At 54.9% G+C, this 25,609-nt stretch overlaps 2 protein-coding genes across 3 annotated transcripts; both read left to right on the top strand.

The window, feature by feature from the left end:
* Positions 1-3,294: 3,294 nt before the first annotated feature.
* Positions 3,295-19,243, top strand: AARS1 (alanyl-tRNA synthetase 1). 2 transcript variants are annotated; one of them, XM_040982382.1, is made up of 21 exons: positions 3,295-3,353; positions 5,575-5,743; positions 6,738-6,926; positions 7,268-7,413; positions 8,319-8,510; positions 8,999-9,143; positions 9,473-9,618; positions 10,175-10,283; positions 10,435-10,585; positions 11,317-11,441; positions 11,802-11,946; positions 12,658-12,836; positions 13,263-13,376; positions 14,153-14,359; positions 14,737-14,921; positions 16,129-16,237; positions 17,169-17,282; positions 17,794-17,913; positions 18,023-18,109; positions 18,264-18,377; positions 18,727-19,243. In XM_040982382.1, the coding sequence occupies exons 2-21, from the start codon at positions 5,600-5,602 to the stop codon at positions 18,910-18,912; spliced, it is 2,907 nt and encodes a 968-aa protein (XP_040838316.1). In that variant the 5' UTR covers positions 3,295-3,353; positions 5,575-5,599; the 3' UTR covers positions 18,913-19,243. The 2 variants fall into 2 exon arrangements, with proteins under 2 accessions (XP_040838316.1, XP_040838314.1); XM_040982380.1 differs by lacking the exon at positions 3,295-3,353 and adding an exon at positions 3,425-3,675.
* A 1,272-nt stretch (positions 19,244-20,515) lies between these two features.
* EXOSC6 (exosome component 6) lies at positions 20,516-21,687 on the top strand. Its single transcript, XM_040982039.1, has one exon. The coding sequence runs from the start codon at positions 20,516-20,518 to the stop codon at positions 21,299-21,301; it is 786 nt and encodes a 261-aa protein (XP_040837973.1). The 3' UTR covers positions 21,302-21,687.
* Positions 21,688-25,609: the final 3,922 nt, after the last annotated feature.

The following is a 25,609-nucleotide window of genomic DNA, read 5'->3' as shown; positions in this document are numbered from 1 at the left end:
AACTCAGGTCAACTGACCTTCCGACCAAAGCACAAACTCACATCGCGGCCCAGTACGGTGGCACAGAAAACGTCTACATAGATCCATTGTACCCAAAAAGCAAGCCATCACAGTCACCAAAATGGGCATTAAAAATGTCTACAGATTGGCAGTCAGGCCCACAGACGTGGGGTTAAGCTCGGCTTGCAACGCCGGCCTCCCTCCCAGCACCCACCTCAGGGCTGTTCTGCCAGGCGACTGCCCAAGAAAACAAAGAGCAAGCAATTTTGTGAAACTGAACAGGTCACAGTTCCGGGGGAACTGACCCGAGCCAGGTTTGAGGCGGCTGAAAAAGGGCTCCGTCCACAGCTTATAGAGCAAATAAAGCGGTGACCGATGCCAGGTCTCCTGGGTAAAAGTTATACATGTGGGTAAATCTTTAAAAGTAGCTTGGACAGTGAGAATAGGTAAACAGGTTTGGCACATTTGCTGTCCCCAAACTACAAACAAGCTCCTCTCCTTCCAACGGCCCTAGAGGAATGTCAGACATCTTCCTGCCACCTGAGACGGCGAATCCAGAGTTCTCTCATCCAGCCACTCTTCCACTACAACGAACTGACTTCCCTGCAGTGATGGGAATGTGTGGAGCTGGGCCAGCAGTGTGCAGGAAAGGGGTAAGCCGTCCTTGCTAAGCTTCTTCTCCCCTGCACCCTTAGAGGAAGGAGAAAAGGACCTTAAGGGGAGGGTCTGCAGAAAAGAAAAGGCCAAGCCATGACGTGTGTCTCCTGTCAGCTGTCAGTGAGGGAATACCGTGCCAGAGGAATCCAGTGTTTCACAGAGCACAAGGAGGCTAAGGAATTGCCCAACAAAGTTTGTAAGTCATCAGAGGTACAAGACTATATATAACAGGCTCCATTTGTACAAAAAAATAAAACACCAAAAAAAAAAAATTTAAAAAAAAACCTCACATGCATTTTATGTATTTTATAGAGGGAGTATATACAAGTACTATAGAAATCACATGACCTACACAGAACTGGAGACGGGGCTGCTTCCAGGAAGGGGCTCTAGAAGCCTGGGGTGGAGGAGTACTTCCTCCTCAGAGTGTACACTTTACCTTGCACATCACTGGTGGTGTGTATGCTTTCCTTTAGCAACTGTGTCTCAGGGACAGCCGATGGGGGGTGGCCTGCTTCTGACGTCCCACATCTCAGTGTTTGCTCCCCTCCAACCCAGCTCCCCGCTAACCCACACTCGGAGATGGCTCAGGGGTGGGTCAGGGATCGGTACCACCCACAATCAGGTTGAGACCACTGGCTCCTGGCTTGAGACTGGCCCAGCCCAGGTTACTGCAGGCACTTGAGGAGCGAACCAGCGGATGGAAGCTCTCTTTCTATGTCACTCTGCATTTCAAATCTACAGATACTGCAAAAACTATTTTGAAACATCCAGCTTTCTGCTTGTGGCCTGGGTTAGCAGTCAAGGACGGCCCAATGCCTTGGGACCCAGCACCTGCATGGGAGACCCAGAAGAGGCTCCCGGCTTCACATCGTTGTGGCCACTTGGGGAATGAACCGTGGGACAGAGGATCTTTCCTCTCTGTCTCTCCTTCTCTCTGTATATCTGACTTCCCAATAAGAATAAATCTTTAAAATAAGAAATACTTGCTATCATTTCATTATCCCTTGCCCTCCGTTCTCAGGCGTGGGATGAAGAAGGCGTCCAAAGGCGACAAGGGAAGCGGGGGTAAGGTCTCGCTTCTACTCTCCCAGACACTCACAGCAGATAGTGGCAGGGTGAGCGGGAAAAGCCTCGGGGCTCGACCTCGACCTCGGAAGCGTCCTGCAGCCCGGGACATCGCCGCCCTCCGCATGGCGGTTACACTGCCAACTGCCACGCCGAGCCCGCTGAGCCAATCAGCTGCGGAGATGGAACAGCTTCCGGACATGCGCAGACAAGAACAGGTCTGCCATAGGGCAAGAGCTGGTTTCCGGCGCCGTCATGGTGTCTCTGCAGGGCTAGACTGGGAACTGCATGAGGGCAGAATGGTGTCAGCAAAGCTGCAGAGGGCGCCCCAATAGCGCGGTGCCCTGCACCCCTGCGTGGGAGACCTGAGCAGCTCCATATCTGCACAGCAGCAGCCCGTGGGGCCACTGGGGGAAATGAACCAGCGGATAGAGAGGCTCTCTATCCTGCTCTGTAATGCTGCCTTTTCAATCAATAAATCTTTAAATTTGACTCAGCTTTTGGGTGGTTTAGGTGAAATATAATTTAGGAACTAATTTTTAGATCGAAATAAATACTTGTCCTTCTTTGCTACATTGCCTTTCTCGGTCTTTCTTTCTTTCTTTTTTAAAGATTTATTTATTTTTATTACAAAGTCAGATATACAGAGAGGAGGAGAGACAGAGAGGAAGATCTTCCATCTGATGATTCACTCTCCAAGTGAGTGCAACGGCCGATGCTATGCCAATCCGAAGCCAGGATCCAGGAACTTCTTCCGGGTATCCCACAGGGGTGCAGGGTCCCAAGGCTTTGGGCTGTCCTTGACTGCTTTCCCAGGCCACAGGCAGGGAGCTGAATGGGAAGTGGAGCTGCTGGACCATGCCACCGGACCATGCCGCCGGACCCTTCTCCGTGTTTCTTAACCTCTCCTTCATTGCTTTTCTGTGAAAAGCGAATAATTCATTATTAGGTTACTGTGGGGATTGAAATCTTAGCCCAGTGCCTGCTGCACACTAACTGGTAGGGAGTCTTAGGATTCCTACCGAGTTTCTATGAACCTGGAAGTCAAGTCCTTCTTATTGGCTTTTGAGCTTGACCTTCTATTTGTACAAAATGCTCTTTGACACACCCACACACACCCAACAAACAAACAAACAAACCCATATTTCCTGAAATGTCTATTGTATCTGAGTTATGACCAATAGTACAATTGTGTTTGCATGCAAGTTATATCTGGCCGGTCAGTCCAGAATCTTTGATTCCCTGTCTAAAATGAATAGACTGTATCAGGACCTGCGGCCTTTACCAAACGCATTTACCAAAAGTCATTCCCAGGAATGACGTCAACTGTCGGTATTTTGCGTTCGGAAACAAAAATGTCGGCCTTCAAGAGACCTCTTTGGTGTCTTTCACGTGACGCGCCTTTCCCCGCCATTGCATCAGCCTATTTCGATAGGCTGTCCATCAGAAAGGGACCAATACGTTGATTCGTGCTCAATTGGAATGGCATGTACTTAGGCCAATCATATCTCGGGAGGGGTGGGCTCAGCGGGTAACTTTCCTTTGGAGCGCTCTGATTGGGCCTGGAGGCGCCGGAGGCAACGGGGTCGTGGACTGGGGTGGGGACAAACTGCGCGTCTGTGGAGAAGGTAACCGCTGCATGCTGGCGGGCGGGCAGAGGGGAGGCATCTGGAACGGAAGCTGGGCAGCGATCCCCCAAAAGCTCTGTGGCGCTGCGAGGCCGGCTGAGCCAGGAGCTTGGGTGAAGGTGCGGCGGCCGAAAGGGGACGCCGGGCGCAGGCCCCACGCGGCCCGAGGAGGCACCGGGGCTGCGGCCGGGAGAGCCGGGCTCCGAGCCGGGTTTGTCAGCTCTGCTGGCGTGCTGGGGGCGAAGCGGCCGTGGGTGGACTTGCTGAGGATCGCGACCTTGAGAGGATCACCGTTGCCTTCCGGGACCTGCTCATAGCCGAGGTTTTTAATTCCTCCGGGGGCAAGGGTGTGTGTGTGTGAGTGTGAGGAGTGGATAAAGCCACCAAAAAGGGTGGAGACCCGCTATCAGCCATTTCCTAAATTCTTAACGAATTAACCGGTACCTGTCTAGAGGATCTGTGCTACCACGTTTTATGAGAGATCATTCGGATCATGAAATAGGGTGTACTGAGGGAACAGCGTTGTGGCAAAGCCTCGCCACCGGTCGTAATTCCCACCGGAAAGCACTGGGCATTAACCAGGCATCAGAAGATTATGAAGAGAGAAATAAGTTTTCTTTGGAACGGGATATCACAAATGAGGAATTGAGAAGGGAAAGGAGTGAGGGTGAGGCTGACAGGGTTCCCTGGCAAGCTTTCCTGAAAAGGCCCCCAAGTGCCACCAGTGTGGTTTGAGAATCCCAGGACTTGCCAGGTCCTGCCGGCCTAGGTGCCTTCTGGTAGACTGATGTTGAGTCGGTGAATGGGTGGTGAGGCTGGGGACACAGCTTTGAGTAGCCGCGACGTCCATAGGGCTTCTCAGCTAATATCTTACCTGCAGCTCTGTGATTCTCTATGTGTCTTTCCTAGACCATAGACTATTCACTGTGTTGAGTGAGTCAGCAAAAATGGAAAACTTCTTAATTTATTTAAAAGCGTTACAGAGAAAGAGAGACAGATCTTGTGTCTGTTGGTATACTCCCCAGGTGGCTGCAACAGCCAATAACTGGTCCAGTACTGAACCCAGGAGTTAGGGTCTTCATTCAGGTCTCCTATGTGGGTGTCAGGGTCCCAAACACTTGGGCAGTCCTCCCGGAGCACTGGCTTTCCCAGGTGATTAACGGAGAACCGTGTTGTAAGTTGGAGCAGGCAGGACTCTATGGGCACCCCCATGAGATGCTGGCGTTGCAGGCGGGGCTTCACTCACTATCACAAACGCCCTCCTCTCTGCAGGCACCCTCCCTCCCTTGTACTGATAGCTCCATTCCCACATGCGCTGCTGTCAACACAGGCCCCACCAAGGCACCACGTCAAATGTAAAGGATGCTGGCCTGAGAGATAAGGGAGTTGGTACAGTGAAGAGAGCTAAGAAGATCTTCACACATCATTGGGCAGGCCCTCCTTGTATTGGTGAACTGAAGGGGTTATGCGCCAGGTTAAGCTGACCTACTTATGAGCACAAGATCAGCCTGGCCAGAGCTGGCTGTTGGCAGCCATATGGGTATAAACTTGTGGAAGAAAACTCTTCTTTTTCTTTATCCACTATTAATCTTTACAAATAATTTAAAAAAAAAATCTGTGACTACATTTTCTCTTTTTTAAAAGCTTTATTAATTGACTTGCGGAAAGAGTTACACAGAGAAAGAGATCTTCCATATGGTGGTTTATTCCCCCAGATGGCCGCAACAGTCAGGGCTTGGCTGGGCCTAGCCCGGGAGCTTCTTCTAGGTCTTCTGTACGGGTAGCAGGGGCCTAGGCACTTAGGCCATCTTGCACTGCTTTTTCCCAGCCGTTAGCTTGAAAGTGAAACTGCTGGGACATGAACCAGTGCCCAAATGGGACTCCAGCACTGTAGGCCCGTTGCCACAATGCTGGCCCCTGTGACTGTTTTCTAATTCCCAGCCTAAAGCCTGACACACAGGGGGTGTTTGTTAAGTGGATGAGTGTGTGAATAAGCCTGCTGTCTTGGTGCACTGTTGGATTGAGCCTGCTGAGGCTGATGCGGGATGGAGGGTTTGAGGGGACTGAGGTCCGCTGGATGTCCTGCCTTGATGACAACTTTGACCTTGGGCATTGCAACATAGTTTTAGGACCAAACAGCTTACTTGGCTTGAGAAGCTGGGAGTCTTGTGCAATGCCTACCTTCTAATTTTTTTTTGCCCTTTCCCCCCCCCTCTTCCAGGTAGTTCTTTCAGCTGACTTTCAAGATGAATTCTGTCCTAACGGCAAGTGAAATCCGGCAGCGATTTATAGATTTCTTCAAGAGACATGAGCACACCTATGTTCATTCGTCTGCCACCATCCCTCTGGATGACCCTACTTTGCTCTTTGCCAATGCGGGCATGAACCAGGTAAGAGTGTTTTTATTTTTTTATCTACTTAGAGGCAGTGCAACAGAGAAAAGGAGACAGAAAAAAAGATCTTCTGACTGTTCTGTTGGCTCAGTCAGCAAATACCTGTTACAGGTCAGGGTTGAAGCCGGGAGCCAGGAACTCCATCCACGTCTCCCACATGGATAGCAAAGGCCAAGCCCTTGAGCCTTCATCTGCTGCCTCCTTACCCCTCACCTCTACCCCTCACATGGTGTGTTAGCAGCAAGCTGGATTGAAAGTCCTGGACTCATGTTGTCACTCTAACATGGGATGTGGTGTTCCAGGGCACTTGACTCTATTTATTTTAAAAGCACAGTGATTGGGACCAATGCAAAGCTCAACTGGCTAATCTTCCACCTTTATACACTAACTCCCACATGGGCACTGGTTCATGTCCCGGCTGCTCCATTTCCCATCTAGTTGCCTACTTGGGTTCCAGGAAGAAGCTGCTCTGCAGTCAGCTGCTTCTGCTTCCTCTCAAGCCAGCCCCCTGCTTCTACATTGCAGGTTCACTGGATCCTAACCTTAGCTTGCATGTGGTTCCCTCCTCCTGCCACCTTGTGGCCACCAAGCATAACCCAAAGCTCTGTAAAGGTTGAACTTTTCCGGGCCCAGCATAGTAGCCTAGTGGCTAAAGTCCTCGCCTTGAGTGATCCGGGATCCCATATGGGCACCAGTTCTAATCTCAGCAGCCCCGCTTCCCATCCAGCTCCCTGCTTGTGGTCTGGGAAAGCAGTCGAGAATGGCCCAAAGCCTTGAGACCCTGCAGCCATGCAGTAAGAGACCCGGAAGAGGCTCCTGGCTTCAGATTGGCTCAGCTCCAATTGCTGTGACCACTTGGGGAGTGAATTATTGCACAGAGGAGATCTTCCTCTCTGCCTCTCCTCTTCTCTGTATATCTGACTTTCCAAATAAAAATAAATAAATCTTTAAGGAAAAAAAAAAAACTGAACTTTTCTATTTCCATTTTCAGTTCAAGCCTATCTTCCTGAACACCATTGACCCATCTCACCCCATGGCGAAGCTGAGCCGAGCTGCCAATACCCAGAAATGCATCCGAGCTGGGGGCAAGCACAATGACCTGGATGACGTGGGCAAGGATGTTTACCATCACACCTTCTTCGAGATGCTGGGCTCTTGGTCCTTCGGAGATTACTTCAAGGTCAGTGCAGAGCAGGAGAACCAGTGGGGTGTGGGGTAAAGTGAGCATTTGCATCGGGAACACGGGTGCTAATCTGCTTCTTTTGGAAATCTGGAGTGTTATCCAGGAGGGTCAGGAGCAAAGGACATTACAAATGCTAAGGTTTCCTGGAAGGAGCACCTGTCATTCAATGGTTTATTTCCATATTGGATTTGATATTACATTTCTGAGACAAATTAACCCTGAGTGTGATTGGGTTTATCATGAAGACAGTTTTTGGAACTTTTCTCAGAGTTTTGTCTTTTATATTTACACAAAGTAGATTCTAGCTTCTTCATGTTCCACACCTTTTTTTTTTGTAGGAATTGGCATGTAAGATGGCCTTAGAGCTTCTCACCCAGGAGTTTGGCATTCCCATCGAGAGACTCTACGTGACTTACTTTGGCGGGGATGAAGCAGCAGGTTTAGAACCGGATTTGGAATGCAAACAGATCTGGCAGAATTTGGGGTAAGGACGCATCTCACTTGCCCAGGATAGGCGGAGTGAAGTGCTCACAGGTGGGGGCTTAGCAGCTCAGTGCCCACGTGGGGGGTCTTACGTATTTTTAAAAATTGTTCATCTAATGCATATGTTGTAAAATTTCAAACTGTGAAATCACAGAAAATAGGAGATACAAGAGTGCTAAAGAGAATTGTCATTGATAGTTTGATAATACAGAGAAGTTCCCCAGGCTTTTATATTTCTGTATCTGTGTGAATGTGTATGGTATTCTTTGTATGAAAGCTTGTTTTCTGTAAATTCAGTGACTTCAAACAGGATTGTGACAGATTTGAGAGAGAGAAAAAGCTCTTACCTAGTGGTTCACTTCTCAGATGCCTACCAAAGCATTTGAGGCTGTGCTAGGGCAATCCTGGCAGTTGGAAGCTTCCTGTCGGTCTCCCACTTAGGCAACAGAGACCCAGCTGGTTTGAAAGGCAGAGTGACAGAGGCAGAAAGAGCTCTGAATGCTGGTTCACTCCCCAAATGGCTGCAACAGCTGGAACTGGGCCAGGACAATAACTCCACTGTATCTAGGTCTCCCACGTGAGTGGCAGGGGCCCAGGTACGTGGGACATCCTTCCCTGCTTTCCAAGTTACATTAGCAGGGAGCAGCTGGAATTGAACATGGCACTGCCGTATGGGATGCTGGCTAGCCATCACAAGCACGGGCTTCTCTGACCCCTCTCCAGTAGTCATTCTTGAGAAGAGTTGAGTTCTGTTTGTTAAGCAGGTTCCTTGTACAGACTTAGCATTGGTAATTGCCAAGACTGGGGCTCCTATTATGGTAAATCATAAAGATCTCTTTTGTGGGGGCAAGTCTGGACAGAATACTTGTCAGCACTCTAACTGGCTTATCTTCCCTATCTGTGCAGCTTGGATGACAGCAGAATCCTCCCTGGCAACATGAAGGATAACTTCTGGGAGATGGGTGACACGGGCCCGTGTGGTCCCTGCAGCGAGATCCATTATGATCGGATTGGTGGTCGGGACGCCGCGCATCTTGTCAACCAGGATGACCCCAATGTGCTGGAGATCTGGAACCTGGTGTTTATCCAGTATAACAGGTGACCTTGGTCTTTCTCCCTGCCAAGCGCAGACCCTTCCTTTTGGTGTCTGAGAAAGAGCAAGTCAGCAGCATGATAGGGATCCCTTCTGGAGGCGCCTGTGGGTGCCCCCTCCCAGGGAGTCAGTGCAGCAGATTTGGAAGCACCCTGATTGACCGCTTTCTGCTCTGGTCTCGGGACAGGGCTGACTTACTCTTTTACAGACTAGTCTTATGTCACAAACTCTTTCCTGGAGGCTTTTCCTGTAATGCCATTCTGGCTTTCATTCAGGCTGCTGCTTTAAAGCTCACTTCCTTGAGACTTGCCTCACTTGTCACTTCTCCCTCCACTCCCTCCCCTGTTCCCACAAAAACAAGGCAGAGGCATGTGGCCAGCAGTCGCTGCTTGCATGTTCTGTCACACCAGTGGGTTTTAACCCATCCCCAGGAGCCAGAGAGGTGGGAGCTGGAGGCCCCGCTGCAGCTTCCTTTTCCTCTGGATCCTAACAGGGAGGCGGATGGTGTTCTGAAACCCCTTCCCAAGAAAAGCATCGACACAGGCATGGGCCTGGAGCGGCTGGTGTCCGTGCTGCAGAACAAGATGTCCAACTATGACACTGACCTGTTTATGCCTTACTTTGAAGCCATTCAGAAGGTATTGGTCCTGTTGGACACATTCTAAAATTTTGCAGTATTTCCAGCTAGAATTCTTAGCAGTGATGTCAGAGATGCAGTGACCTTGTCCTTGGCCAGCTGCGGGTCCCCATCCCTGCCTGCCTGCCTGCCTCATTGTAGGTAGCGTGAGGCTGTAGGCAGAAGGCAATGTAGGGGTCTGGATGGAGGCTTGTGACTGTCCATCCTGTTTCCTTGCCTGGGGTTGGCTATAGGATCTAGTGAGATGGTTGTGCCCTGGGAGCCCCCTGGGTCAGGAACCACCTTGGGCCAGCCTCCCCATGGGCTGTCTCCCGCCGGTCTCTGTTGTAGGGCACAGGTGCCCGACCATACACTGGGAAAGTTGGTGTGGACGATGTGGATGGCATTGACATGGCCTACCGGGTGCTAGCTGACCACGCCCGGACCATCACGGTGGCTCTGGCCGATGGCGGCCGGCCTGACAATACGGGGCGGGGGTAAGTATGCCATGCACTGAACGCTGCTTATAGTGACCCCATGACTGTTGGGACTGTGGAACTGAGAGCCGTGCTTTGTTAACTGTCGCCTTTGTTCAGGGCAGTGGGGGGCTCTTTTACCCGCCTCCACCTTTTCTAAGTGACAAAAGGAGATTCTGCTTATGTTAGTGAGTTTCTAGTTTAAATACAAGATGCTAAGGACTGTATTTAAGGTTTTGTGGGAGGGATATTGGCAGGGACAGGGTAGGGACAAGTAATGATAATTCCTGGGACCCCGGTTGCTGACAGCTAGGGTCTAGGACATCCTGTCTGTACTCCCTTTGGGCAGCTGGACGTGGGGAGGACACAGACCAGAGTTGACCCTGGACAATTTGTCACCTGTATTTGGGGGTATGTTACTGACGCATGTGCTGGGATTAATCTCAATGATCTTGGAGAATGCAAAAAGAAGCAGGTTTAGGATTAAAAAAAAAAGTCTCTGAAAGAGAATTCTCTGGCTAGAAGTGAACAGGAGGCTCAGCAAAGCCTCCAGCTGGGATTGTTCCGCGTCTTGCAGGTATGTGTTGAGACGGATTCTTCGCCGGGCTGTTCGATACTCCCACGAGAAACTCAATGCCAGCAGGGGTTTCTTTGCTACATTGGTAGATGTTGTCGTCCAGTCCCTGGTAGGTACTTGCCCCTTCTTAGCTCTTAAGTGCGAAAGCGGTGCTTGAAGAGGGACAGGAGGGGGCTGGTTAAGTATCAGTGGGCGTTTTTAAGCGGAATCATGGACTAGTACCTGACTTCACTGGGTGCCATGCCCGTTTCTCTGGTCAGGGGGATGCATTTCCTGAGCTTAAGAAGGACCCAGACATGGTCAAAGACATCATTAATGAAGAAGAGATGCAGTTCCTCAAGACTCTCAGCAGAGGGCGCCGCATCCTGGACAGGAAAATACAGAGCTTGGGAGACTGCAAGATCATTCCGGGTAAGGCCCACTTGGGCCCTCTCTCTGTCACGCTGTCTGCTGCTGGAAAGGCAGGCCTCTTTTCACAGGCTGCCCACCGAGTCCCTTGTTTCTCAAACTTGGATAGTTCGACTCAACCGCTTTTGCTGTCAAATGGGACTTAAGAGTAAAATGATAAATGACACATTATTTTAGTAAAGCATTCAAAAAGGCAGAAGTAAAAGTGTGAACATCTCTTCCCCACACTCATGTTTCAGATGTAACAGCTCCTAAGAGTCGAGGGATGAAAAAAAAAAAAAACAGGAAAAAAGAAGATTTGAAGTATAACCATCAGAATTTTCCTCTCCACGCAAATGCATGTAGATTGTCTGTATACTTTTAAGGCAGAAATGGGAGCACTGGCGTATATTGTGTTACCACTTGCTTTATTTTTTGCCCAATGGGAAACTGAACCCCCAGTTTTGCTTTTTAATTGCAGTCTAATGTATAAGGGGGAGACCTGATGGGCTTTCCACAGTGAACGTAGCTAGTGTTCAGATGTGAAACAGACCTTACAATTTCATGTGCTTTCTCCAGGTCAGTTACAAAAGATCGGATGGACATTCTGGCAGGCACAAGGGACCCATCCTAACTCACTTTGTCTTTGAGGCCCCCAGACCCTCGGCCACTCCCAGCAGCCCCCTCGGAGGGCTTGATGTGGAAAAGGGGGGGTTACCATTCCCATTTTGACCCAGTTGCTTTGTGTGCTGCAGGAGATACTGCCTGGCTGCTGTATGACACGTACGGCTTCCCAGTGGATCTCACTGGCCTGATCGCCGAGGAGAAGGGCCTGGTGGTGGACATGGATGGCTTCGAGGAGGAGAGGAAGCTAGCCCAGGTAAGGAATTTGGGGAATGAGCAGGAATCCCGATGCCTACCAAGGCAAGTTGGTTTTGTGCAAGTCTTTAAAATTCTTTCATCTCTGGACTAGCAGTTCTCGGCTGGGGATGATTCTGTCCCCGAGGGACTCTCTGCAAAGGTTTGCAAAGACTGTTGGTTTTCGTGCCTGAGGGCTGGATGCCTTGCCTTCCCACTGCGCGTTAGAGGCCCATTGCACACAGGCGCACCCACGATGCCTCTAGTGGCAAGACTGGGAACCACAGTCGGAAAGCTTCCCACAGGCAACAGTGTAGAAGTGTGGTTTGTCAGTTCTTGTTCTACTTAAAGGTGGCTTAACACTTGCTTCTCTCCCTGGCAGCTGAAATCACAAGGCAAGGGAGCTGGTGGGGAAGACCTCATCATGCTGGACATCTACGCTATTGAAGAGCTCCGGGCAAAGGGCCTGGAGGCCACAGATGATTCTCCCAAGTACAATTACCATGCAGACGCCAGCGGGAGCTATGGTATGTCACTGTGCCCGCCGCATGCCGAAGGCTCGTAAGAGGCCCGTTCCAAGGTCAAGACCCAGCAGGTGGCTGGCAGCGTCTCCTGTAGAGCTGTTGGAGTTCACGCTAGACACTGAAATTCATGGCCATGTTGGCTGCTGATTTTTTTTTAACTCTTAGATTTTGAAATGATTATGCTTGTAGGAAGTTATGGCAACATTTTCAGGAAGGTGTCACGTAGCCTTCATCTGTAACATCTTATAAGAAATCAGGTAGTTTTCACACAAATGACAAATAAAATAGGCAATACATCTTTTTGAAATCTTGCCCTGGCAGAGGCGACACTCATCCCTAACTTCATTGAAGGAAGCCCACAGGATGCATACTATACGTTCTGTTGGAAATAACCTTGGACCTGGAAAGTTTTTACTACTTTACTGAGGCCACCAAGTTTCTGCACAGTAGCTCTGAGCCATCCCAGTTGGCTTAGTGACCACCATAGAAGGCTCTCCCAGAAAACCCTGAGGCCTAGAGCCCACTGGTCATCCTGCTGAGTGCAGCGCCCTCTGGTGGACAACCAGCATGCTAATAAGGCCATTGGTGGCATCTAATGGGCTTGCTTCCAAAACAGTTAAACTGAAGAAGAATGAGAAACCAGATTCAGCAAGGGTCAGCTCAGCCTGTGTGGCCGAAGTCACTGACCCCATCCATTTTCCCCACTGTGTGCAGTGTTTGAGAGCACCGTGGCGACAGTGCTGGCTCTGCGCAGGGAGAAAACATTCGTGGAAGAGGTGTCCACCGGCCAGGAGTGCGGAGTGGTGCTGGACAGAACCTGCTTCTACGCCGAGCAAGGAGGGCAGATCTACGACGAAGGCTACCTGGTGAAGGCTGACGACAGCAGCGAGGACGTGAGCCACTATAGCTTCTTCCTCACGGGGCAGGGAGGGGCTCATCCCATGATGCAGAGTGCTGGGTTGAGTGTGAGGCCGAGGGAGCCGTTTGGATTTGCAAGTCGCCTCCTGCCTACGGGATGTCCTGCGAGGAGGATTCTCGCAGCCAGGGTGCTGAGGTTGACCTTTGCTTAGCGTAGTTTGCCGACAGATAGGGACAGGCAGTTCTCCAAAGGGCAGACATCTGGGGCAAAACCCAGCTCCAGCTCTGCCCCTGCTGAACTTGACCTCGGCTGAGTTGTTAACCTGTTTTCCTAGCCGTCAGCTTCCTTAAAGGAGGGCTGTTGAGTTCTGGAAGATGCTCCTTAACTTACGTGTATATGAGAGAATGGTCATCTCTCTCAAAGATCCCTTAGTTAGTGGTGCCCTCCTGGCTCCTCTTAGAAAACCGAGTTCACTGTGAAGAACGCTCAGGTGCGAGGGGGCTATGTGCTGCACATCGGGACCATCTATGGCAACCTGAAGGTGGGCGACCAGGTCCGGCTCTTCATCGACGAGGTGAGTGACGCCCCCCAGTGGATCTCCTTGGCCTTCACACGCCTCGCTGAGGCAGGAAGTGTGTTTTGGTGCAGTTTGTGAATTGTGAGAGATGTGACCAAGAGTTCACGGTCTGTTCTCAAGGAAATTCACAAGTGATCTCATTTGAAATCTTCCTGTAAACATGGTTTTATGGGTTTCTTTTCTAACCTCCAAGAGGTTAGGCGACGGGGATCCTGTCCTGATTCAGAACTGCCCTCTGAATCAGCAATATATTTTGCACCTGAAAGTCCACACTGAATCTTGGGGCACAACTTTTCCTCGCCTGTTCCACCATCATTCCTGGGGTGTTGTCCTTGATTTGGCGTCCAGGGAAGTAGGTGTCAGCTTTATTGTTCAGGCGCCTTTGCCAGCGAAGTAATTCTGGCTGTGTAGACTGCGCTTTCCGTCACTTAACTCTGCTGTTCAGTGAGTAAGCAGCCGTACATGATCTGTAAACGGATGGCCATGCCTGCATTCCAAACGATTTTTTATGAAAACAGACTGTAGGTAGCATTTGCCAGATCCTGTTCCAGGTCGTGGAAGAAGGGGCGGGGGGGGGGGGGGGGTCACGTTCCTGACCTGAACTTGGTCACGTGTTTGCAGGGAGCTTCCAGGGATGCTGGGAAATAACCTTCCTTCTCAGACAGCCATGTATCTAACTGAAACTTGCAATACCTGAGGAGAGGGGTGGACACGTTCTGGGGATGCCCAGCGCTGTGCCACAGGCCTCCCCTAGCTATGTCCACTCTTTCCAGCCCCGACGGAGACCTGTCATGAGCAACCACACCGCTACCCACATCCTCAACTTCGCGCTGCGCTCGGTGCTCGGGGAGGCCGACCAGAAAGGCTCGCTCGTGGCCCCTGACCGCCTTCGCTTCGACTTCACTGCCAAGGGGGCCATGTCCACACAGCAGATCAAGAAGGCTGAGGAGATTGCTAACGAGATGATTGAAGCAGCCAAGGTGGGTGGAATCTTGAGTCACGAGCCTCACCCCTGCCTGCCCCGCCACTTTCTGCCCAGACGCACAGCGCCCAGGTGCTCTTGCTGCACCGTGCCACACTGTGCCCTGCATGCAGGCTGCTTTAGGCAGTGCTTCCCAGACAGTGCTTTGTAGGGCGGGTGAGGAGGGAGCTCTTGGACCGCCCTTCCTAAGGCTGCAGAGCCCTTCCAGCACTTCCACCCACATTCAGTTTAGTTCATGCCTTATTAGATCCAGTGTGAGCTGCCCTTGGCTTTTCCATGGTGCACCTGCAGGTCACAGCCCCCAAACTCCGGCAGCTTCCTGCTCCCTTTCCAAAGAAGATCTTTCCCAACTTTTTTTTCCTCTTCCTGTGGCAGCCTGTCTACACCCAGGACTGTGCCCTGGCAGCAGCGAAAGCCATCCAGGGCCTGCGGGCTGTGTTTGATGAGACCTACCCTGACCCTGTGCGGGTTGTGTCCATCGGAGTCCCAGTGTCCGAGCTCCTGGAGGACCCCTCTGGGCCTGCTGGCTCCCTCACCTCCGTGGAGTTCTGTGGGGGAACGTGAGTACCGCGGGATGAGTGGCAGTAGCTGGGGTCTCCTGCCCTCCTGCTCAACTGACGTCATCCTCAGGGCTGTGGGCATTTGGTTAGACGGCTCTCAGGGAAGTCTCCGGAAATGCAGCCGTTGCCAGTGGGTGTTTCCAAGAACCTCAGCAGTTTCGGTGCTGTGGGCCCTCTGGTGTCTGATGTTAAGATTTTGATGTCCAGGTTTTTTATCAAATGTTCTCCCCAGGAGGACAGGTAAAAGATACAGTATGATGCCTTATCACACAGCTACCTGCTCTGGTTCACCGGGCTGATCCCAACCAAGGGCCATTGGGAAGTTGGGATTCAGCAAGGCCCTGGCGTTCTCAACTTCCAGTCTAGTGCCAGCCCCTTGCCATTCATCCCTGGCACCTGACCCCACTCTTTGCCACCCTGAGCAGCATGTAGGGAGTGACGCCCCTCCACTCAGCCCCTGAGGAGATCCGTATGGCCTGGACAGTCCCCAGAGAACATTCAGAAGGTCACGGCTGAGCCCATGGGGGTCGGTAGGCCTCTGGCAGGCAGGGATTGTAGCTAGATGGATCAGGAGCAAGCGGTTGCATCCCAGGCCCCTAGCCAGCTGAGAGGAGCCGTTAGCCGAGTCCTGCTTGCACCCTGAGTATCTATCTCTTTGCTCACACTGTAGACAACAGGAGTCAGGCTTTAAAGACCTTGTACCATGCCTGCAGGCTGAAAGGCAGCATTTGAGATTCCTGAACAATTAAAGGGTAAAACCTGTTCCTTTAAGGACTTATGTTAACATTTTTAAAATAGTCCTCCCCAGTGCTCACTTAGCAGACAGAGATACAACAAGATTGCTTCTGTTCCATTGGAAAACCAGAAGCTCACAGAGCCTAAGGGCAGTATCAGATAATGGGGAGCGCAGCGTTTCCACCTCATGTGGTTTCCACAGCCGCCACACGAGGGCGCATTCTCCCCAGTCTTACATAGGAAGTTGCGGCTGAGACGGCAATGCTGAGAGTCAGGCTTCTTCCTTCTGTATCTCTTGTCCTTGTTCGGCAAGAACCACGTTCTGAAAGCCCCTTAACCGTGATGGGCCTCACCAGTGCTCCCTGTTGAGTGCATCCCCGGGAGAGATTGCCTCCCAGCCAGTGGCTCCCAGCGGGCAGGATGGAGGCTTCTGAGCTTCCTCCCCGCCACACACTTTGTGTCTTCTCTTCAGGCACCTGCGGAACTCAAGTCATGCTGGAGCTTTTGTGATTGTGACCGAAGAAGCGATTGCCAAGGGCATCAGGAGGATCGTGGCGGTCACAGGTGCCGAAGCCCAGAAGGTGAGCAGATGGGACTACTTGGGGTTGTTTGAGCAAGGCAGCAGGAGCCGAGCCTGAGTCCAAATGGCCTGCAGTTCTGTAGCTGACGCCCCTACAAGGTCTTCAGGTCACCTGCTAGCCCGGGAGAAGAAAGCCACCACTGCCCCAGTGTGCCCGGCCCTGGTATCACTCACTTTTCCCACCACTAGAACAGGATGCCCGGCAGCCCAGCTTCCTCAAGGAACAAGGCTTGGTTTGCTCACCATCCTAGAGGTTCCCTGTCCAGGCTTCAGTGGGCCTGGTTGAGCAGAGTCCTGGGCTGGTTCCAGACCTCGCCTGGCGAGAGACAGGGAGCATGCTCTGTATCGCTGTGGTCTTTCTCCCAGGAAGCCGCCAGGGTTCCATCATGAGAGTTTCAGCCTGCTGTCCTCGTCCTAGCTCATCACTTCCCACAAGGCCTCGGGGATGGAGCTGAGTGCAGGGGCCCAAGCATCCAAGCCACAGCCTGCTCTGGCACTTGCTTTCCTGCAGTCAAACCCAGTTCAGCTCCGGCATAGCTGTGTGTAGGAGTGGAGGCCATGGTGGTGCTAGGGTTCAGATGGCCTCGCGTAACCCCTGTCCCCCAACAGCTGTGTGCCTCGGCTAAGATGCGGACAGTGGAAGGACAGTCGCTCCAGGGGTGGGAGTGACAGCTCAGTGGGGGGATTGGTGATCGCAGGGTATGCAAAGGGCCCCTGACCCCCAGTTGTCAGTCACATCTGGAACCTGAGCGAGCATGCAGTTCCTGCTGGCCAGGCGGGTGAGGAAGGGGCCGGTCTGGGGTATGAGGCTGTCTGGGAGGAAGGAACATCATGGTGCCACGGGTGCTGGCATAGTTGTTCGCAAGCAAGACAGGGAGGCTAATGGGGAAGTTGCCCGTGCCCGGGCTCACAGCTGACTGTGCCCCTCGCAGGCCCTCAGGAAAGCAGACAGCTTGAAGAAATCCCTCTCGCTCATGGAGGCCAAAGTGAAGGCCCAGACCACGCCAAACAAGGATGTGCAGAAGGAGATTGCTGATCTCGGGGAGGTGAGGCATGACCTCCGTCCCCAGCCCGCTGGGACCCCCCCAGTCGCATCCTGGATCTGTGTGGCATGGGCTGCTGGGCCGACTTCTGTCCCGCAGCCTCGCAGAGGGGCATGGCAGGTCCTGACCCCCAGACCCCTGGGCCCTACCTGCGGCTGCCAGTGCAACTGGCAGACTGGCTCATTGTGAGCATGCGTGAGCACTGGGCAAGGCACCCAGGAAGGTGTTGTCTCCAGCCTGTCTGGTGTGGACTGGTATGGGGGACTGCCAGTGAGCCCACCACAGGCCGCAATCCCAGCCTGGTAAGGAGCAGGGCCAAGTGAGCCCTGTCCCCGTGCAGCTTGTCCCGGCTGCTGCAGTGGCTCACGCTGTGCTCAGGGGCCCCAAAGGCCTTGGTGTTTGCTTTTTCTCTTTCTGCCTGGACACTGGTCAGGGAGGACTTTGGGTGAGTGGGCCGGAGCTTCGCAGCCTAGCTCCTTGTGCCCCAGGTGCAGGTGGTCTGTTGTGGTTCCAGGCCCTGGCCACCGCCGTCATCCCCCAGTGGCAGAAAGATGAGCTGCGCGAGACGCTCAAGTCCCTGAAGAAGATAATGGACGACCTGGACCGCGCTAGCAAAGCGGACGTCCAGAAGCGGGTGAGTCCCACCGCGCGGCCGGCCGGCCGGGAGCCCTGGGAGTGTCCCTGGCGGGCGGCCCCATGCCTGGGCTCCGACCTGAGCCTGTGTGCGGCCTGATCTCTTGCAGGTGTTGGAGAAGACGAAGCAGCTCATCGACAGCAACCCCAACCAGCCCCTCGTCATCCTGGAGATGGAGAGCGGCGCCTCGGCCAAGGCAGGTCCCCTTCCCCGCGGGTCCAGTCAGCCCTGTGCCGGCTGCTGGTGGGCTTTGTGGCTCAGAGGGCCCCGTCTAAGATGAGGCTGGGCTGAACCACAGAGCAAGCTGGTGGTTGGGCTGCTTCGAGGACCTGACCCCAGTCCTCCCTCAGGCCCTGAATGAAGCCCTGAAGCTCTTCAAGACACACTCCCCAGAGACGGCCGCCATGCTCTTCACGGTGGACAACGAGGCCGGCAAGATCACGTGCTTGTGTCAGGTTCCCCAGGTGAGAGCTGCCACGGCCTCACGCATCCCCTGCCAGGATGGGCGTCACCTGGGCTTGCCTGCTGATACCCACGCATGTGTGTGCAGCCCGGCTGCAAGTGGATCGGCTCCACTAGTGTCCTGCCCTCACTGTCACTGGCGAATGCGTCTGACTGTACAGGTGTTACCTGGCCGTGGTCCAGCCTGGCAGTGGCCACTGAGTGCTCCTTGCACCGCTGTGGAGGTCTCAGCCTCCAGCCGCCTCGCCTAAGGCAGGAGTGGCGTCATGCCTCTCCCACCAGTTCCCTTTCTCTCCACTCATCCCCTGATCCCGTCCTCTGCCCTGACCATCCTTCCTTCCTGTGTTCCAGAACGCTGCCAACCGGGGCCTCAAAGCCAGCGAGTGGGTACAGCAGGTGTCAGGCCTGATGGACGGCAAAGGCGGTGGCAAGGACGTGTCTGCCCAGGCCACAGGCAAGAATGTAGGCTGCCTGCAGGAGGCATTGCAGCTGGCCACTTCCTTTGCCCAGCTCCGCCTGGGAGATGTGAAGAACTGAGGGGGCAGCTTCCGGTGGGAAGCTTCACCCCCCACCGTCCATTTGCGTCAGTCCAGCCCAGAACTCTCCATCTGCCACAGACACCCAGACCGTGGGGCCTTGAAACAGCCCACCCGTCCTCCTAGCCCAGCAGTAATTGGAACCCACATGGGAACTGTCCCGTGACTCAGTCTCCCTCTACGTTCTCGCCCTGAGGCTGCACACTGGCACTGCCTGTCCAGAACCAAAGCCCAGGAGCCAGCTCATATCCATAGACAGTTCTCGGGCGACCCGAGGCCACTGGGTCTGCTCGGGGGACTCTGCTGCAGAGAATAAAGGACCATGTGCAATACTTGGTGCCATCTGATCATTAACTCCCAGCAGATGCCCCCTGGCCACCTGAGGGTCCGTACAACACGGTGCTGGTCCCAGTTGACAACTGATGGAGTGGTGCGCGGGGGGCACAGTGGAGTGAGAGGAAGTGGAGGGTGTGGGGTGTGGTCTCTGGGGTTACTTGGAGCAGAGGTGCTCCAGCAGGACACCTGCCGAGGTTCACGTAACCCCCCCCACACACACACACATACATGCTGTTAGCTAGTGTGGGGTCAGGGGTGAGGTCAGAGAGCGTCTCCAGTATGGAAGGTATTTAGGATACAGCTCTTCTTTTATTTATTTTTATTGGAAAGGTAGATCAGATTTACAAAGAGAAGGAGAGACAGAGAAAGATCTTCCATCCGCAGGTTCACTACCCAAGTGGCCACAACAGCCACAGCTGAGTGGGTTCAAAACCAGGAGCTTCCAGGTCTCCCACACGGGTGCAGGGTCCCAAGGCTTTGGGTCATCCTCTATTGCTTCTCAGGCCATCAAGAAGGAACTGGATCGGGAGTCAAGCAGCCAGGATGTGACATGGTGCCTACATGGGATCCGGTACGTGGAAACTGAGGATTTAGCCATTGCGTCGACATGCCAGGCCCGTGGATGCAGCCTTTGCCTCTCCCTACCCCATTATTCCTGTTTGCTGCAAAGACTCCCATGAGGATATAGGGCCTGGAGCGGACCCAGGGGGGTTGGGGATAAAGGTACTTCTTGCCTGTGCTGGCTTCAACTGATTTCATATCCTCTGGATCCAGCACGCTAGCTTTAAGGCGAAGGCCCTGGTTGCTGACAGAGCAGGGAGGAGGAAAAGCAGGGGCATGCTGGAGTGACGGGGTGTCCCCAGGGAGGGGAGGAGACAGATGGAGGGTACTATGGTTTGGCATGTACCAGACAAGGGGCATTAGTGACAAGATGATTACAAGGTTCCGAGCAGGAGGTAAGACTATCCTCCATGCAAATGTTAATGTCAGCCAGGGGCACAAGCATGATCAAGGCCAAGGTCAGTGCAAAACAGTTAGGATTTGCACAAGTCTGGAAGAGTGTATCCCGGGGTAGCCTGGCTGGTGGCCCTAGGCTGCGGCGGCTCTGGCAGTTCTCCCTCCGGGCCACCAGGAGGCAGTGCAACCGCGACTTGGCTGCGACTCTCCCGACAGCCCCTGCGCGGGCGCGCGTCTTTAAGCGGGCGGAAGAGCCGGTGCGCGCGAGGTAGGAGGACGGGCGGAAGCGGTGCGCACGCCAGGCGGCCGCCATGCCCGGTGACCATCGCCGCATCCGCGGCCCCGACGAGTCGCAGCCGCCGCAGCTGTACGTCGTCGGCGACAAACCAGAGGCGCCCGCCGCCCGCGACCCGACGCGGCTGCGGCCGGTGTACGCGCGCGCCGGGCTGCTGAGCCAGGCCAAGGGCTCGGCCTACCTGGAGGCCGGGGACACCAAGGTGCTGTGCGCCGTGTCGGGCCCGCGCCAGGTGGAGGGAGCCCCGGCCGGAGCCGCGGGCGGCGGCCGGCTGCTGTGCGACTTCCGCCGGGCGCCCTTCGCGGGCCGCCGGCGCCGGGCGCCTCCGGGCGGCAGCGAGGAGCGGGAGCTGGCGCTGGCGCTGCAGGAAGCCCTCACCCCGGCCGTGCGCCTGAGCCGCTACCCGCGCGCGCAGCTCGAGGTGTGGGCGCTGCTGCTGGAAGACGGCGGCTCGGCCCTGGCCGCCGCGCTCACGGCCTCCGCGCTCGCCCTGGCCGACGCGGGCGTCGAGATGTACGACCTGGTGGTGGGCTGCGGCCTGAGCCGCGCGCCCGAGCCCGCGGGCCCCTGGCTGCTGGACCCCACGCGCCTCGAGGAGGAGCGCGCCGCCGCCGGCCTCACGGTCGCCCTCATGCCGGTGCTCAATCAGGTGGCCGGGGTGCTGGGCAGCGGGGAGGGCTGCGCCACCGAGAGCTGGGCCGAGGCCGTGCGGCTGGGCCTCGAGGGCTGCCAGCGCCTCTACCCCGTGCTGCAGCAGTGCCTGGTGCGGGCCACCCGCCACAGGGCCGCTGCCCCGCCGTGAGCCACGGGGAGACCTGGGTGGACAGGAGCTCGAGGACCGGTCGTGGTGCCCGCCGCCCAGCAGACTGCACCAAACCAAGAGAGCGGAGCCCCGGAGCGAACGTCGGGAGGTGGGGACCCGCCGCACCGCTGCGCTGGGCCGTTGTGTTGGAATCGGCGTCTTACGGACCGACATTGAAGGAGCTGGACCCTGCAGCTGCCATCACCGTGAAGGTACCAGGGAAGGACTTCAGCCGGACCCACGGGTGCGGGCCAGCCAGCGACCCCCCCACACACACTGGACTCCCCAAAGACGGACAGGCGCTGTGCCTTCTCGCATCTGGACTAAAGCAACAGACCCCCCTTCACCCACCCACCCTTATTTTTCTATATTATATCTGGAAACAGTTGGTGTTGTGGTTCTTGGTGCAGGATCTGGGAGACTAAGCTGGGTGATGCCCCTTGGATCGCAGGTGTTAGAGAACGCAGGGCAACCCTGCCTCGCGTGTGACAAAGACGGGTTGATACCTCCTTGCAGACGCTTTCCGCAAGCTGTCGCCCTCCTTCCACCCCAGGTGGCAGCAGGATGAGAGAAGGGCCCTGGGGCGCTCTGAGAGCCTCCTTGTTGGCAACTCTTGGCCCTGCGCTGGGGCAGGACGGTCCTGGAGAGTTGCTCAGGGGGTGTGCTGTGGCCGGGCGTGATGCTGTCCCTCCGTGGCCAAGTGTCAGAGTAGTCCAGTAAGAGGCTCCTGCCCTGGCTCCTGGGCCAAGTGGCGTGGGCAGGACGGCTGAAGTGCAAGTGTGAGTTTTTGGATCCTAGGAAAGCAGTGTGGCTGCGCTGTGGGGTGGAGCTGGCCTGGCCAGCAGACTTTATCAGGTGGGGAGGCCTTGGGTAGGACTCTCCCCCTTCTCTGCACCCCAGGTCAAGATGAACTCCTAAGCTTTTTATCTTAAAAGCTTCTAGGAAGGGGGTTCCAAGGCAGCCGGAAGGCCAGGGTGAGAAACTGGAAGCCAAGGGGCCCCTGCAGGGCGGGGTCAGACCGGGCAGCTCAGCTTCAGGAGGGAGGGGGACCAATGGGAACCAGAGTCTTTCCTGTTGGGATGGTGGTGCCTGGGACCACCGTGTGGAAACCACCTCCACCAGAGGCTGTCCTGCTGGTCTCTGCTCAGCCTGCATTTCCCCCAGCTCCTAAACAGCTACCACTAAGGGGCCTTCAAAAGCCAAGTGGAGGCCGGGAGCTGCGGGGGAGGGTTCCCACCAGCTACTACTTCGCCTGTGGAGAGCATTAATTTCAGGCCAGCAGAGCACCAGGCTCCCCCAGAGAGCCTGGACTTCTGAGCAGCCAGGCAGAAGAAGGCATGCTCTGGGGAGCCGGTCCTCCAACAGGGCGGAGCTGGGCAGGTGAGCGATGGGAGCCCAGGGTGGAGGGGGTGATAGCAGGGTGTCGCTGTTTTTGTGAGATGTCCTAGCTACCTCTGACAGACCTGCCATCCCTCCTTTGCTCACACAGAGGCCCAGACACAAGCAGGGCCGCTTACCTCCTGCTCTGCGCCTGCAGTTGATCGTCTGCTCCTGTACTCTCAGGAGCACACCTGGAGTCCTCATGTCCCAGTCCCTTAGCTCTGTGCAAACAGGCACCAGTCAGCTGAGGTCTCTGCTGGCCCCGGAGAGACACTCGGACCCCAGATCAGCAGGTTCAGGGGTGGGGGAGTGTGCGCTGCCTCCGGAAATTACGTGTGGGTGGTGGGACAGCCCAGGAGCCACGGAAGAATTCAGCAGGGGTCCTCCTACGAGGGACCCCTACAGACCAGCAGAAAACCAAAGCAGGGTTCTCCAGCATCGCTGGGAACGGCCTGGAAGAGCGTGGGCTGGGCTGACCTGCAGGTTCTGCAGCAGGCTGTCCACACAGGCTTTGATCCGCCTCAGCCGCTGCCTGAGGGAGTGCAGCTCCTCGACAGTGGGGACTGTGGGGAGAAGGGCCCAGATTGGTGTCCACCCTGGGCATAGGGGCTGCGGGCAGTGCTGCCAGAGCTGCCCACCCAGCTCCACCCTAGGGCAGCCAGCCAGGTGGGGTGCTCTCTCACGCTTTGTCAGCTGTGGGAGTCAGGTGGCTGTCCCTGGAGACCTTGATTGCAATGTCCCTGTGGGTCCTTTGGATCTTGACAGGCACATGGTTGGTGAGCAGGGCAATCCTCTGGTGTTCATGCATCCTCCGAGGACAGGGACGCGGGAATCTGGCCGGTGTGTTGCCCCATAGAGCTTTGTTCACCCAGAGGACCGTAGGGTGGGGACCCACTCCTGTAGGGGACATCTCGGTACCGCTTGTAGTTCAGGTTACAGTGGCTTCTGCTGCTGCAGAAGCGAGAGGGTCACTGACCAGGGCCAGGGTCTCTGCAGAGCCCCAGCTGGATGTCGGGGAGACTTGGACCCACTCATTCCTGAGAATGCTGGATTCCTGCTGTGACGAACCCCTCAAGGCCTGCCCAGGGACTAACCACAGCAAAGCAGCCTCCTCCTGCCTGGCCTCTGAGCAGGGGCAGCTTGCAGGTGGCAGTAAGGGGACAATGGCCCACTGGCTTCTGACAGGCCCCCCATACAACCTCCATGCCTCCAGTGGCTCCTGTGCCCCAGCCAGGAGGCACTGCTGGTCCTCGGCCTGCCAAAGGAAAGGGTCAAACCCCAAAGCTGCAGTTGGGGTGTGGGAGCCTTTTCTTTTAGGACTGATTAACTTTTATTGGATAGTCATACACAGACAGGAGGAGGTTCATTCCCCAAATGGCTGTGACAACTGGAGCTGAGCCGATCCGAAGCCGGGAACCTGTAGCCTCTTCCACATGGATGCAGGGTCCCAAGGCTTATTGGGCTGACTGCTTTGCCCAGGCCACAAGCAAGGAGCTAGATGAACTAGGGCCTGTATGGGATCTCGGGCGTTGAAAGTGAGGACTTTAGCTGCTAGGCTACAGCGCCGGGCCCATAGGGATTCTTGCATGGGGCAGGGGGGGAATGGCCCAAGATGCAGGGCACAGCACCAGCAAGGTCAGCAGGCAGGCAGGCAGGCAGGCAGGTGGCCGGCCATCTCCCCCGTGCGGTCGGCTTTGGGACACAGAATGACATACACACCCCATCCCATTGTAGATCCCAGGCTCTCAGGCCACAGCCCCCACCTCGCGGCATCCTGTTCTCCAAAGGTGTGTCCCGTGGCGGGGAGAGGCAGGCGAGGGCATGAGAGTTTGGGCCAGCACCAGGCAGGGAGCCGCTGCCAGTGCGGGTGAGGGGAGGCAGCAGAGCTAGAGGGGCGGCTGCTGGGCCAGGAAGGCCGGGCACCCAAGTGGGGTCAGGATCCCGGCGAGGCTGGGGACCATTGTGAGGTGGTAAGTTTTTGCGGAGCAGCTGGGAGTGTTCTGGGTTGGCCAAGACCCTCCCGTTTGCGTGGAGTCAACCAGACACGCAGCTGCTGACTTCCTGAGATGCGGCGAGGACACTTGTAGCCGTTTGCATTGGAGGTTCAGTGGTAGAATTCTCGCCTGCCACACAGGAGGCCTGGGTTCGATTCCTGGCCAATGCACACTTGCAAACTTTTCATCAGTTTTTAAATTCTAGCCTTCATCCTTTCTTCCTATTTTGAGTGTCATCCTTGAGTAAAGGAATGGGATTTTACTTCCTGGGTTGAGACAGGCTAGGTGGGACAGTGGCTTAGGCGAGCCTTCCCTATTCTTTCCAGTGTCTTGGCCCTAACCCCAGTGGACAGGTAACTGTGCTCTCTTTTTTTTTTTAAGATTTATTTATTATTGGAATATTTATTTATGTGTTTATTAAATTATTGGAAAGGCAGATATACAGAGAGGAGGAGAGACAGGAAGATCTTCTGTCCGAAGATTCGTTCCCCAAGTGGCCCCATGGCTGGAGTTGCGCCAACCTGAAGTCAGGAGCCAGGAACTTCTTCCAGATCCCCTAAGCCAGTGGCAGCGACTGAGCCCCTGAAGCATCCCGTGCTCCCTCCCGGTGTGGGCATTGGCACGAACCTGGAATCAAGTGTTGGAACTGCGACTCAAACCCAAACACGCTGATGGGGGACACTGGTGTCCCAGCCACCGTTCCAATATCTGCCCCACATTCTTGTTTTAGAAAACTTTTTTTTTCCTGTTCATTCCCCAAGTGGCTGCAATGGCTGGAGCTGAGCCAGAGCCAAGAGCCAGGAGCTTCTTTGAGGTCTCCCGAGTATACAGTGCCCCCGCCCGTCCTCTTGTGCACACAGGTGCCACCTAATGCCAGTGCCTGCCGGGTGACCATGTGCTCAACAATCTTGGCCTGGGATTCTTCTACTTTCCA

Source organism: Ochotona curzoniae, unplaced genomic scaffold (genome assembly GCF_017591425.1).
Source record: "Ochotona curzoniae isolate NIBS_2020 unplaced genomic scaffold, NIBS_Ocur_1.0 contig_3622, whole genome shotgun sequence".
NCBI lineage: Eukaryota > Metazoa > Chordata > Mammalia > Lagomorpha > Ochotonidae > Ochotona > Ochotona curzoniae.
Note: the sequence above shows the minus strand (reverse complement) of the source record. Positions and strands in the feature narration are given on the sequence as shown.

Bases quoted from the DNA above. Each gene is read 5' to 3' on its own strand.
- AARS1 (XM_040982382.1), top strand. From the start codon at position 5,600: ATGAATTCTGTCCTAACGGCAAGTGAAATCCGGCAGCGATTTATAGAT. The intron at 9,619-10,174 runs GTAAGTATGCCA...CGCGTCTTGCAG, and splicing joins CCTGACAATACGGGGCGGGG to GTATGTGTTGAGACGGATTC. The intron at 11,442-11,801 runs GTAAGGAATTTG...TCTCCCTGGCAG, and splicing joins AGGAGAGGAAGCTAGCCCAG to CTGAAATCACAAGGCAAGGG.
- EXOSC6 (XM_040982039.1), top strand. From the start codon at position 20,516: ATGCCCGGTGACCATCGCCGCATCCGCGGCCCCGACGAGTCGCAGCCG.